The sequence below is a fragment of the Onychostoma macrolepis genome, chromosome 17 (assembly GCF_012432095.1).
Source record: "Onychostoma macrolepis isolate SWU-2019 chromosome 17, ASM1243209v1, whole genome shotgun sequence".
Lineage (NCBI taxonomy): Eukaryota > Metazoa > Chordata > Actinopteri > Cypriniformes > Cyprinidae > Onychostoma > Onychostoma macrolepis.
Window position 1 is genome coordinate 2,659,190 of NC_081171.1, and position 14,308 is coordinate 2,673,497.

The 14,308-nt window shown below is 33.6% G+C and overlaps 1 protein-coding gene and 1 long non-coding RNA gene across 4 annotated transcripts in view; one reads left to right on the forward strand and one right to left on the reverse strand.

Annotated features, from left to right (window-relative positions):
* tpo (thyroid peroxidase) overlaps positions 1 to 7,130 on the forward strand; it is a 37,195-nt gene extending 30,065 nt beyond the window's left edge. For 2 of the 3 annotated variants that reach the window (XM_058749269.1, XM_058749268.1), the window contains exons 8-11: positions 1,442 to 1,700; positions 4,496 to 4,666; positions 5,413 to 5,650; positions 6,864 to 7,130. In XM_058749269.1, coding sequence (XP_058605252.1) covers positions 1,442 to 1,700; positions 4,496 to 4,666; positions 5,413 to 5,650; positions 6,864 to 7,086 — 891 coding nt within the window. In that variant the 3' untranslated portion in view covers positions 7,087 to 7,130. The remainder of the gene's footprint in view (positions 1 to 1,441; positions 1,701 to 4,495; positions 4,667 to 5,412; positions 5,651 to 6,863) is intronic. The other variant, XM_058749270.1, reaches the window with a different exon arrangement.
* Positions 7,131 to 10,239: 3,109 nt separating this feature from the next.
* On the reverse strand, positions 10,240 to 14,092 carry LOC131523412 (uncharacterized). Its single transcript, XR_009266770.1, has 3 exons — positions 14,034 to 14,092; positions 13,864 to 13,927; positions 10,240 to 10,812 (listed from the first exon to the last, which is right to left on the reverse strand). It is a non-coding gene; the product is annotated as an uncharacterized LOC131523412 (long non-coding RNA).
* Positions 14,093 to 14,308: the final 216 nt, after the last annotated feature.

Genomic DNA, 14,308 nt, shown 5'->3' on the forward strand with positions numbered 1-14,308 from the left:
CGTCTATAGATTTCAGAATCACACTATCATTATGGGGGCTGATAGAAGTGTGTTCAGATTTACCATTTTGTCATTATGTCTTGCAAATGTCTGTTTGATGCAGTGATGTAAAGATGCTCAATTGTTCATGCAAAACCTAGTGATCTAGACGGCATCTTTCAGCATCACAGCACACCTCTTAGGCAGCATGCAAAAAAGATGATCCCAGAAAGCATTGCAACCATTAAAAAAGGAATCATCTACAATGCAGTGTTGTTATTAACTAAAAATCTTTTTTATCCCTTTCCCCACTTTATCCCCTCCTTAACCTGTGTAAAATCAATTACCAAATTATATGTAAGTCATCTTATGTTGTGTTGTGATGCAATAACATATAACTATAATAAAATACCTAGAAAGAAATAATTTTACTTGAAATGCCATAAAATAAAATATAAATATTAAATGATGGCTTGGCAGCTAACTGAAGTTTAAATACTAAAATAAATTAAGTTTTTTTCCTTTCATTCTTTCTTTCTTTCTTTCTTTCTTTAACCTGTGTAAAATTCATCCACAAATATTACATGTATGTTATGTTATTATGGAAAGAACTATTATGAAGAAAATAAACATACCTAAAAAAAAATTGTTAATAGAAATAAATGACAAAATAAAATATAAATATTAAAAATAAAAACATGCCTAAATTAAAGGGTTTTTTCTTTTGCTTTTTATTCTTTTTATTCTTGTTGCTTTTTAATGTGTAAAATGCATCACCAAATAAGTGTCATGTTATGTTATGATGCAATGAAATAAATAAAACGTACTTATAAAATAGTTTTTGTTCATCGAAACAAAAATGATATGAAATCAAATATAAATATTAAATGAAAATTTTAAATGTAAAAACTTGTCTTGCCAACTAAATGAAATATTAAATTACTTTAGTTAAAAACTAAAACTGAAATCTGCTAAATAGAAAAACTTGAAAAATGAATAAAATGACCAAATTACTCAAACTAAAATTGAAATAAAAATTATTCAAAATATTAATATAAAAAATATTATACACTATACTGTATAAATACTATAGTAGTTTATAATGCTAAAATAACTGCCAAACTGCCAAAATGCAATGTTGATCATAAATACACATTCATGTTATTCACAACTTAACTAAAAATAGTTCAGTCTGATTAAAATATTTTATTTAATATTTGTGTGTGCTCTGTATTTATGTATGTTTTTAGAGTATTGTGTCATACTAGAGTATGACAGGAGTCTTTCAACTTCAAAATGTCATGTTTAATTTACTGCGCTACTTATTTGTGACATTTACTAGCAATGTCTGAGTGAATATTGTTTCACCGCCTAATTATTTTCACATGACTACAAGGCAGCTCAGCTCACCAGGTTTTGTAAAGGAGATACTGATTCACTCTTTATATTGTTGTTCTTGCAGATCATAACCATGAGGGACTACGTTCCCAAGATCATGGGACGGGAAGCGTTTGATGAGTATATCGGGCCGTACGTGGGCTATGACGACTCTGTGAACCCGTCGGTGTCAAACGTGTTCGCCACGGCTGCGTTTCGCTTCGGTCACGTGACCATCTCACCACGGCTCAGGAGACTCAACGAGAGCTTCCAGGAACACCAGCGCTTCTCCTCCCTGAACCTCCAGCAGACCTTCTTCAGCCCCTGGAGACTCGTTAGAGAAGGTGAACATCAAACCAGACATGCAGATCTAGTTAACCAGACTTTTTTGATCCTCTCTCCAGTTTATCATCATCAAGAACTGTCCGTTTACACTGCAAAAGATCCTACTCTTCACTGATTTTCTTGCTTTTAAAGTATAAAAGTATTATATATACATACTAAATATGTATTATACATATTATAAAAAAAATATTAAATATAGATTGTATCTAATATAAAGTAGTTATTATGAGTGTATTTTGTCTTAATGTAAGACCTAACGCAGTGTTGCTTCTCAAGTAAATTCACCATGTTTGAAGAATATTTAGATATTTTAACTGGAAAACGAGGTGAAGAGACTAAGTAGAAACGTATTAAAAGTGTATATATATATATATATATATATATATATATATATATATATATATATATATATATATATATGAAAATAAATGAAGCTAAATATAAACACTTAAACTAATTTACCAGTAAAATTTAAGTAAAAAAAAGTAAATTAAAAAGCTAAAAATAAAAGTTAATTGAAAATATTAATTGATACAATAGTAGATAAATAAAAGTAAAATAATAACACACACACATATATATATATATATATATATATATATATATATATATACACACACACCTCTCTCTCTCTCTCTATATATATATATATATATATATATATATACAGGTGCATTAGAATGTCGTGGAAAAGTTCATTTATTTCAGTAATTCAGCTCAATTGTGAAACATGTATTAAATAAATTCAATGCACACAGACTGAAGTAGTTTAAGTCTTTGGTTCTTTTAATTGTGATGATTTTGGCTCACATTTATCAAAAACCCACCAATTCACTATCTCAACAAATTAGAATACTTCATAAGATCAAAAAAAAAAACATTTTTAGTGAATTGTTGGCCTTCTGGAAAGTATGTTCATTTACTGTATATGTACTCAATACTTGGTAGGGGCTCCTTTTGCTTTAATTACCGCCTCAATTCGGCGTGGAATGGAGGTGATCAGTTTGTGGCACTGCTGAGGTGGTATGGAAGCCCAGGTTTCTTTGACAGTGGCCTTCAGCTCATCTGCATTGTTTGGTCTCTTGTTTCTCATTTTCCTCTTGACAATACACCATAGATTATCTATGGGGTTCAGGTCTGGTGAGTTTGCTGGCCAGTCAAGCACACCAACACCACGGTCATTTAACCAACTTTTGGTGCTTTTGGCAGTGTGGGCAGGTACCAAATCCTGCTGGAAAATGAAATCAGCATCTTTAAAAAGCTGGTCAGCAGAAGGAAGCATGAAGAGCTCCAAAATTTCTTGGTAAACGTGTGCAGTGACTTTGGTTTTCAAAAAACACAATGGACCAACACCAGCAGATGACATTGCACCCCAAATCATCACAGACTGTGGAAACTTAACACTGGACTTCAAGCAACTTCTCCACCATTCCTCCAGACTCTAGGACCTTGGTTTCCAAATGAAATACAAAACTTGCTCTCATCTGAAAAGAGGACTTTGGACTAGTTCTTCTTCTCCTTAGCCCAGGGAAGAGGCGTCGCTGACGTTGTCTGTGGTTCAGGAGTGGCTTAACAAGAGGAATACGACAACTGTAGCCAAATTCCTTGAATTCCATACGTCTGTGTGTGGTGGCTCTTGATGCCTTGACCCCAGCCTCAGTCCATTCCTTGTGAAGTTCACCCAAATTCTTGAATGGATTTTGCTTGACAATCCTCATAATCTGCGGTTCTCTCGGTTGGTTGTGCATCTTTTTCTTCCGCACTTTTTCCTTCCACTCAACTTTCTGTTAACATGCTTGGATACAGCACTCTGTGAACAGCCAGCTTATTTGGCAATGAATGTTTGTGGCTTACCCTCCTTGTGAAGGGTGTCAATGATTGTCTTCTGGACAACTGTCAGATCAGCAGTCTTCCCCATGATTGTGTAGCCTAGTGAACCAAACTGAGAGACCATTTTGAAGGCTCAGGAAACCTTTGCAGGTGTTTTGAGTTGATTAGCTGATTGGCATGTCACCATATTCTAATTTGTTGAGATAATGAATTGGTGGGTTTTTGTTAAATGTGAGCCAAAATCATCACAATTAAAAGAACCAAAGACTTAAACTACTTCAGTCTGTGTGCATTGAATTTATTTAATACACGAGTTTCACAATTTGAGTTGAATTACTGAAATAAATTAACTTATGAATGAACTTCCACGACATTCTAATTTATTGAGATGCACATGTGTATATATATATATATATATATAGCGAGATATTATGTAGTGAAGATACTAAGATGTTTTAAAAATGAACATTACTATTTTCTGTACAGCTGCTCTGAAACCATTTTTATTGTGATATAAATAAATTTGACTTGACCAATTAACACAACTTAATTTTTGATGAAAACTCTTCTTCAGCCAGATGTTGTTCTTATGCAAAATACTGAAACGCATCCCGTGTTGATAAGAAAGCCTTTGAGGGCAGGCTGACTCCATTATACAGCTGATTGATGCTGACATGTCCAGGCAAGGGACAGAAATATTGAACATGTCAATATTAAATTATTACTGCAGCTACTGGCAGACTCATTAATGAAGCACTGAATAATCTTTCTCATTTGGCTGGTAACTGAATGATTTATAGTTTGAAGTTCAGATCAGGTGTCCATCTAGAAGATATTTTACATACATTCTGACTGATATAAAACATTGGTGTTCCTGTTTACTTGGGAAATGAAGTTAGTAGCTTTGAGTTAGACTGTGTTTGTGGGCTGGTTGATGTGTGAGAGCATGTTTTGTGCTCCTCAGGCGGGCTGGATCCGGTCCTGCGGGGTCTTCTGGGTCGACCGGCTGCCCTGCAGAACCAGGAGCATCTCATGACTGAAGAACTGACCCAAAGACTGGTGGTTCTCAACATCCCAGACACTCTGGATCTGGCTGCTCTGAACCTGCAGCGTGGACGAGATCACGGCCTACCAGGTACATTAGGGTTATTATTGTTAAACTGTAAAAAAAAAAAAAAAAGAGAGAGAGAAAAAATAAATAAATAAAAATATATATATGACTTGAAATCAATTAACCTTTAACTGACATGAAATAAAATAAAAATAAAACATAAATTAAAAAAACTTTTATTTCAGCTAGTTTCCAAAGCAACATTTTTCATTTTCATTTAATAACTTGATATTAAAAAACAAACAAAATTAAAATAAAAATGTATTAAAAAATAAATAAAAACAAAATTACTAAAACATTAACTAAAATTAAACTAAATAAAATATAAAAATTAAAATTCATTCAAAACAGTGATACTAAAATAACACAGGTCTGATTTCCTCAACATTTTTCATTTTTATTTAATAACTGTATACTACTGTATACTGACATTACTTGAAATAAAATACACTTTAACTGAAATAAAATACATTTAAAATATAATATTTAACATTTTAAATGTAATATATTGCAGCTACTTTTCAATGCAACATTTCTTATTTTCATTTAGTTTAACTTGATGTACTAAAATAACTAAAACTAAAACAATGAAATAAAATGAATAAAAACTATATAGACGTAATAAAACAGAAAATATAAAATATAAAAACTGAGTAAATGTATTAATAAAAATTCTAATAGTATTTCAATGATACTTCACTGGTCTGATTTCCTCAACAAAAAACCCAGGTGATCTTAAAACCTGACTCTGACTGGCTTGTCTGTTCCAGGTTACAATGACTGGAGGGCTTTCTGTGGGTTTGACAGAGTTGAAACCCGATCGGATCTCATCGAGGTGGTCGGCAGTGGTGATTTGGTGGAGACAATAATGGATGTGTACGGCCATCCGGACAACATAGACGTGTGGCTGGGAGGCCTGCTGGAGCGTCCGGCGTCCGGCTCCAGAACCGGCCCGCTGTTCGCATGCTTGATCGGGAAACAGATGAAGACGCTAAGAGAAGGTGACAGGTGCGCTGCAGTGACAGCAGAAACGCTGCTCAGATACAGTCACACAGTCCTGCACACATCATACTGTTACACCTGGAAAACAAGCTTTAGCTTCGGCTAAAACTGTCATGTCCCTCCTGATCCGTACACGGCAAAAAAAATTACTTTCTTACTCAATATTTTGTTTTGTTTTCCAAATGTCTGAACATTCTTAAATCAAGAACCATTTCCTTGAGATGCAAAATGACATACGATTTTAAGTCTTGTTTGTGTGACTCTCATGAACTGGATCTTTTGAATGAATCAGTCAAAAAGACTCACAAGTCAATTTCAAACAAAAGAGTTATTGGTTTGCCTTGGGCTCGTTCGGATCAGAGTTTTGTTATCAGAAATGGTTCTTTAATTTAAAAAAAAATTGTTACTTTTTTTGTTTATTTAGTAAAATTACCAGAAGTCTTTTTGACTGATTTTCTCAAAAGAACCAGTTTGTAAGAGTTGCAGTTGTAGTTCAATTAGTTCAACTCTCATGAACTGATTCTTTTGAGCGAATTGGTCAAAAACATTTGTGAATCAATTTCAAACTCAGAGTTTTATCATAAATGGTTATTTAATAAAAAATATTAAACATTGTTACAAAAAAGTATTTTTGCTTAGTAAAATTACAATAAAGTCTTTTTGACTGATTTTCTCAAAAGAACCAGTTCATAAGAGTTGCAGTTGTAGTACAATTAGTGCGACTCTCATGAACTGATTATTTTTAATGATTCGGTCAAAAACACTAACTTTCAAACTAATGATTAATTAGTTTACATAAGGCTCATTCAGATCAGAGTTTATCATAAATGGTTCTTTAATGAAAAATATTCAACTTTAAGATGAATTAAAACTACAAATTACTATGTCTTTTTAACTGATTGTCTCAAAAGAACCAGTTCATAAGAGTTGCAGTTGTAGTACAATTAGTGCGACTCTCATGAACTGATTCTTTTGAGTGAATCGGTCAAAAAGACTCATGAATCAATTTCAAACTTAATTTTTCAGAAAACAAGACTCAATATTTTATAATTTTGCTTTGAATGTTTAGATATTTGCACTGGGAAACAAGGCAAAAATACTGAATAAGAACATGATTTGACTTCTGTTGAGATCTTTTTTTGTTTAGTCTGAGTTTGTCAAACTGATAAGAATAAGACATCACATCAGTCAAGCTGTTGATATTTCTGGTGCGTTTCAGATTCTGGTGGGAACATCCCGGTGTGTTTTCCCCAAAACAAAGACAGGAACTACAAACACACTCTCTGTCTCGTGTGATCTGTGACAACAGCGGTGTGACGGAGGTTCCTCTCGATGCCTTCAGACTGGCATCTTACCCAGAGGACTTTCTCTCCTGCGGGAACGTCCCATCAATGGATCTGGAGGCGTGGAGGGAGCGACCTGCTGGTACATATGTGACATGATGCTTGTGTTTGTGTATTAGAGATGGGTTTAACACATTTTTTGTTTTGTCTGCTCATTTATTTGATTAAAAATACAGTAAAAACAGAAAAAAAATGTGAAATATTATTGCAATTAAAATTATTGCAGTTAAAATGTAATTTATTTCTGTGATCAAATCTGAATTTTCAGCATCATTACTCCAGTCTTCAGTGTCACATGATCCTAAAATGCTGATTTGCGGCTCAAGAAACATTTCTGATTATTATCAGTGTTGAAAACAGTTCATATTTTTGTGGAAACCATGATATGCTTTAATTTTCAGGATTCTTTAATGAATAGCAAGTTCAAAAGAACAGCATTTATTTTAAATAGAAATCTTTTGTAACATTATAAATGTCAGCATAGCTGACTTCACTGTCACTTTTGATCAATTTAATGTGTCCTTGCTGAATAAAAGTATTCATTTCCTCAGAAGAAAAATCTTCCTGACCCCAAACTTTTGAACAGTTGTGTATTTGCAAAGAAAAGTGTATATTTTAGGTCACGTAACTTGTTATTTTTCATCATTTCAATGAACTTTCTTTTCCTTCACATGTTTGCTTTAAATAGTCCTGAGGTGTAAAATGAATTTTTAAAACTACAAATATTCGATGTAGCCTCTCAGTTAATTTTAACTCACAAACACGGCATGCATAATAATTATCCAGCAATTAGAAATAGTTTTGCAGTTTTAAATGAAGCAAAGCATGTAAAGCATGTGCGCTTGCCTTCTAAACGCAGCTACACTCTGCTGTGGAAATTCATGAATAGCAAAGAGGCTCTAATTTGAAGAATTACACAGTCTCTATGAGGGAAAAACACATGCAAATTCACTCAGTAGGTGAATGAGTGAAATGGCTTGTGTTTAAACTGCGGCGCTCAAACCTCATCCGGGGCCAGGTGAGATGTGGAGAAGCGATTTTATCCCCAGTGTGGCAAATTGATGGTGTAAAATGTTCTGTTTCTATGGTTAGTGTTTGCGTCATCCAAACTCGTCAAACACACACAGACACAAATCACTGCTTGAAGCTTCATGAGAAATGTTGTTTTTGCTAACCTATACAACAACAACAACAAAAAAAACCTTTAATAAAATGAAAAAAAGGCCAAAAAATTTACTTAAATATATTTTGTCACAATATATTTGCTGTATATATATATATATATATATATATATATATATAATTTTTTTTTTTTTTTTTTTTTTTGAACTACAGGACGCTGTACAGGTCTGATGAATCATGACCAGCTCATTATACCAAATATACACTACCGCAGGCCCTAATTAGTGATGGATTAGTTGTTTGATGTTTTGCATTACATATGTTTTGTTCTAATCATGAACTTTTCTTCAGATCTACTTTAAAATACAAAATACTGTTCAAAAGTTTGAGGAGAGTTATACATACATAGATACAGTATATACAGTAGTGGTCAGAATTATCAGCACCCTTGGTAAATATGATCAAAGGAGGCTGTGACAATTAATCTGCATTGTTAATCCTTTTGATCTTTTATTTAAAAAATCACAAAAATCTAACCTTTCATTGGATAATAAGAATTTAAAATGGGGGGAAATATCATTATGAAATAAATGTTTTTCTCAAATACACGTTGGACACAATTATTGGTACCCCTAGAAATTCTTATGAGTAAAATATCTCTGAAGTATATTCCCATTCACATTCACAATTTTGAGCACTCCAGGGTGATTATGAACATGAAATTATCCAGCCATGGCTTCCTGTTTCACAGAAATATAAATAGGAGGGAAAACAAAGCCCAAATTCCCTTAATCATCAATCGCAATGAACAAAACCAAAGAATATATTTCTGATGTGCAGCAAAAGACAATTGAGCTTCACAAATTAGTGAAGTGGTGTTAAGAAAAGAGCTAGAGCAGTGAAAATTCCCATTTCCACAATCAGGGCAATAATTAAGAATTTCCGATCAACATAAAATGTTAAGAAACTGCCTGGAAGAGGACGCATGTCTATATCGTCCTAATGCATGGTGAGAAGGAGAGTTTGAGTGGCTAAAGACTCTCCAAGGACCACAGCTGGAGAATTGCAGAAAATAGTTGTCTCGGGGTCAGAAAACCTTTAAAAAAAATAAATGTCAAACAGCACCTACATCACCACATGTTGTTTGGGAGGGTTTCAAGAAAAATTCTCCTCGCTCATCCAAAAACAAACTCCAGCAAATTCAGTTATCAGACACGACTGGAACTTCAAATGGGACTGGCTTCTGTGGTCAGATGAAACTAAAAAAATGAGCTTTTTAGCAGCAAACACTCAAGATGGGTTTGGTGAACACAGGGATAAAAAGTACCCCATGTGTACAATGAAATATACTGCTGTATTTTTGATGTTGTGGGCCTATATTTCTGATGGAGGTCCTGGACATCTTGTTAAGACACATGGCATCATGGATTCTATCAAATACCAACAGATAAAAAATCAATAAGTGACTGACTCTGTTAGAAATCTTATAATGGGCCATGTTTGGATCTTCCAACCGTACAATAATCCAAACACAAACCTCAAAAACAACACAAAAATGGGTCCCTGAGCACAAAACCAAGCTTCTGCTGGCCATTCCAGTCCTCTGACCTGAACCCTGTAGAAAATGAGTGAACTGAAGAGAAGAAGCACCAACATGGAGCTGTGAATCTAAAGGGTCTGGAGTGATTCTGGATGAAGGAATGGTCTCTGATCTCTTGTTAGGTGTCTCTAACCTCATCAGGCATTATAGGAGAACATTTAGAGCTGTTAAACTGGCAAATGGAGGTTTCAAAAAGTATTGAATAAAAGGGTACCGTTAATTGTGGCCAATGTGTATTAGAGAAAAACATTTATTTCATAATGATATTTCCCCCCATTTTAAATTCTTATTATCCAATGAAAGGTTAGATTTTTGTGAATTATTTAAATAAAAGATCAAAAGGATTAACAGTGCAGATTAATTTTCACAGCCTTCTTTGATCATATTTACCAAGGGTGCCAATAATTCTGACCACTACTGTACATATATACAGTGTAAAGAGATTTCTGTAAATTTTACAGTAACTTACTGGCAGCTGGATGCCAGTAAGTCACTGTAAAAATGGTTACAGTATGATTACAATATTTTCATTTACAGTACTATAATGTCCTTACTGTATTTTCATTTACAGTATAATTACCGTATTGTCATTTACAGTATCAATACTGTAGAGTTTATTTTCATTTAGTTTAAACATTTTATACCTGTAAAAAAACAATCCAATTGCCTTACAGCACTGTAATCCATGAGTTTTACCACCCCAACCCCATGAAAATCACAATAACTCATGAGAATTAGTTCTGATAATATTCTTTAATTGTTGAACATTTTTAAAAAACTTTTTAAAAATACAAATTACAAATCTTGACCTCTAGAATGCACTAGCTGAGAAAAGGGCATCCCCTGGTCAAAACATACACATACTGAAAAGCACAACAGGCCTTACAAAAAATAAAGTAAATAAAATAAAACAATACAGTAAAAATGAGTTTGTGTTGTGTTAAAGTTCAGTAATTCTGCCAGTCAAAGTTGAAAAGCACTCTGATGAGAAACAGCAGGAGGGAATTCAGGCTGATGTTTTTTTCTTTGCACCCTCTTTCCAGAATTCCATCTGATCTGTGACTTTCAGTGCATTTGGTGCCACAAAGGTTGATTGTGTGATTCTGCAAGCACAAGAAAAATAAAAAGCATGTTTACAGAATTTGCCTCAACTGTCAAACCTGGTGCTGTATGCACTTTGACGTTAATAAAAATGTTACATACTACATCTGAACGCACCTACAAGGAAGGCACATTGATAATCCATCACATTCAAATTATTAAAGCTCCAGTTTTTACAATGTATTCTCAATCAGTAGAGCAAAGTGCTAGAATACCAAACTAATGGGTTTGATTCCAGGGGCAGTGCTAGAGTGAGTGGATATCTGGGGTTTAGCCCAGAGATACACAGGATACACTTCAAATAAAATAGGCTATGCTGAAAAATGGCTTAATTTTTTTTCTTTAAGAGACAAGTATAATTAATTATAATTCGTACTTACAAATTTCATAAATAATATTATGAAATTAATGTTTTAAATATAACATTTAGAACACAGAAATATAAATAATAAAAAATAATTTTAAAAAAATTAATAAAAAAATAGAATAGAATAGAATGATACTTTTAAAAATGACACTAAAATTACCAGTAGGTGGCAACAAACCACTATCTTAATGACTGAGTCTTCATTTATTCAGTCAATTCTTTCAAAACTGCTGATTCATTCATTCAGGAAGGAAGAAACTGTTTTTATAGTCAGTGAATCGCTGATTCAAGGTGTTCAAAAAAGGTAAATTCATTCAGTAATGAAATACTGCTGAGTGCAGAGATGCACAACATGGCTTTGTTTAGAACTATTTTCACGGAATAGAGCAAAAAGAAAATATTTTCTCTACGATTTAAATCACTTAATATTAACTTCTTGTTTATTGAATTTTGTTGCCCTGACACTAAGTAAAGCTTGCCACAGACCATGCTAAATGCTAACCAATCTGTTCATATATTCGTTCTAAATGCATATGTGTGTCCTAGAAAGTCTGCTCAAATAATAGGCCTACCATGATAAAAAAAAAAAATCTATATTTGTTGCTATACAGCAACAATAATCTAATTTTGACAGATGGTGAGATCGGTATTATGAATTTATAGGCTACAGTAAGTTTAAGATATCTGAAGCAGCTTCATTTTGCTGTTTAAAGGGGTTAGTTCACCCAAAAATGAAATTCTGTGATTAATTACTCACCCTCATGTTGTTCCAAACCCGCAAGACCTTCATTCATCTTTGGAACACAAATTTAGATATTTTTAGTGAAATCCGAGAACTTTCTGGCCCTGCATTGTTGAATAAAATTATTTCTGTTTTCTTTGCACACAAAAAGTATTCTCGTAGCTTCATATCAGTATGATTGAACCACTGTATCACATGGACTATTTTGTTGATGTCCCTGCTACGTTTCTGGGCCTGGGAACATTTCAGTTGTGCTGCTGTCTATGCAGGGTCAGAAAGCTCTCGGATTTCATAAAAATACCTTTTGAGTGAACTATCCCTTTAAGTGCTGGATTAATAGAAATAATTTTAATGCGCATGAAAACTCAATCCTGATGCGCACAAGACAAGGTAATAAAAACATTTGGGGCTTTAGCCCCCTTGTGGGGCGTTCACACCAGACGTGACTTGCGCGAATAAATCGCTTGAACATTTTGAGTTTACTCGCTTCATTCGCGCGTGAAATTTGCTTCACAACAGACGTAAATTCGCGTCATGGCTTCTGCCAGGCGGCTCCAGTCTCGTTGCGAAATGGCTGACATGGATTTTGTTGAGAGGGTAGCTGCGCTTTATATTATAAACACATCAACTCAATATGTATATATATATATAGCTCAAATTGAGTAAAGAGCGTTTTTTACAATTTACCAGATTGTCCGACCTCCTCACTCTTCTTCCAAGCAAGATCCTTTTTATTAAGTTCAGATTTTTCATTCTACCTAATTCTACATTTCTGTAAAATGGACAGCTGGCTGTATGATGATTATGCCCCTCATAGTCAGCATACTGTTTTTGATTGGAGAAATCTCTTGTAACAGACAGTCTTTTTGTGTTATTACAGATAATGGTCAGAAAAAACTACCGTAAATAATACAGTACAATACAAATTTTATTTCTATATCACATTTAAAACAACTGCTGCTGACCAAAGTGCTTTCCAGCATCATTACATTAAATTTAAAACCTGATCACTCTAAATCAATAGAATAATAGAATTTACATTTTTAATAAACGCATGTTTGTTATTTTCAAGTTTCTAGTCTTGATGTTGTCTGCAACGTCGGAGGTGTATTTTTTTGATCCTCTTCTTGTGAAAGCCATTGTAATGATGATAACATCAACTGGTAAGTTAATGTCAGTTAGCCATGGTTAACTAACTTAGTTGAACACAGGGAAGCATAATATATAATATAATATAATATAATATAATATAATATAATATAATATAATATAATATAATATAATATAATATAATATAATATAATATATACATATAATAACGTTTCTACACTGCCTCTTTATTGCAAGTAAGGTAATTCTCTTCAAATGCTATTTAAGTTAGAAATGTGTACGCAATGTCATATGTAACTTTAGAGACGGTCCCTAAATTCTCTGACAGACATAACATAAACCAGCGAGCTAACATGAAATACTGAGTGAAGAACACCACTGTTAAGAACATCTTTTGTATTTTATTTTCAAGTTTGTGGTCTTGTGGTCATGTCGTATGTATTGGAGGTGTTTTGTAGTCTTTTCTTGTGATTGCCGTCGTAGCGGTGCTAACAGCAGGTGAGCTTCCATCAACTTAACTAATGTTACTAAATTAGCCAAATTAGCTTCACTAACTCACAGAACGGATTGCCTTTTAAAGAGAGGAACGGGCTAGCAATATATTAATATAGCAAGTTTTGCTAAAGAAGTACTTGAAAATACTGTTTAAAATCTCCACTGAAACAGTGGTGTTGCCTAACGAACAATTTACCTCAGTATTTCAGGATAGTTCGCTGTTAAGGTTAAGACTCGCCAGATTAGTTAACCTGCATTAAAGGGCAGTAGAATGTACAAACGTTTCTCAGTTTAACTAAGGTTTGTTCCGACTAGTATAGGTCACCTTAACTTACTCACCAGTCGATGTTGTCACCGTTACGACATTGTTAATCTGGCCGTCAGTCAGAAAAAAAGGCTCCAACTCCAGACATGAAAAACGACACAATGAATAATGTTAGTTAACTATTAACAAGTGAAAACATCTTAAAATATCTCAGTTTTGCATAAAACAGAAATAATATACTAACCTTTTTATTGAGTTAACGGAACAACATTTCTCATATGTCCTTTTACGGCCACGTCCACTAAACAGTGAAGAAAACAGTGGTCAGTTTTCCGCGGGCAAGTTCACTACTGTAACTTTACATTAGTTTACTGTAAATGGATTTAGAAATACAGTAGTGACTGTATATTTTCCATAATCCTTTGCAGTTTATAGTAAAATACTGTATACACATTTTACAGTATCTTACTGTACATATTACAGTAAAATACTGTTAAAATTACAAAAATCGTTTACAGT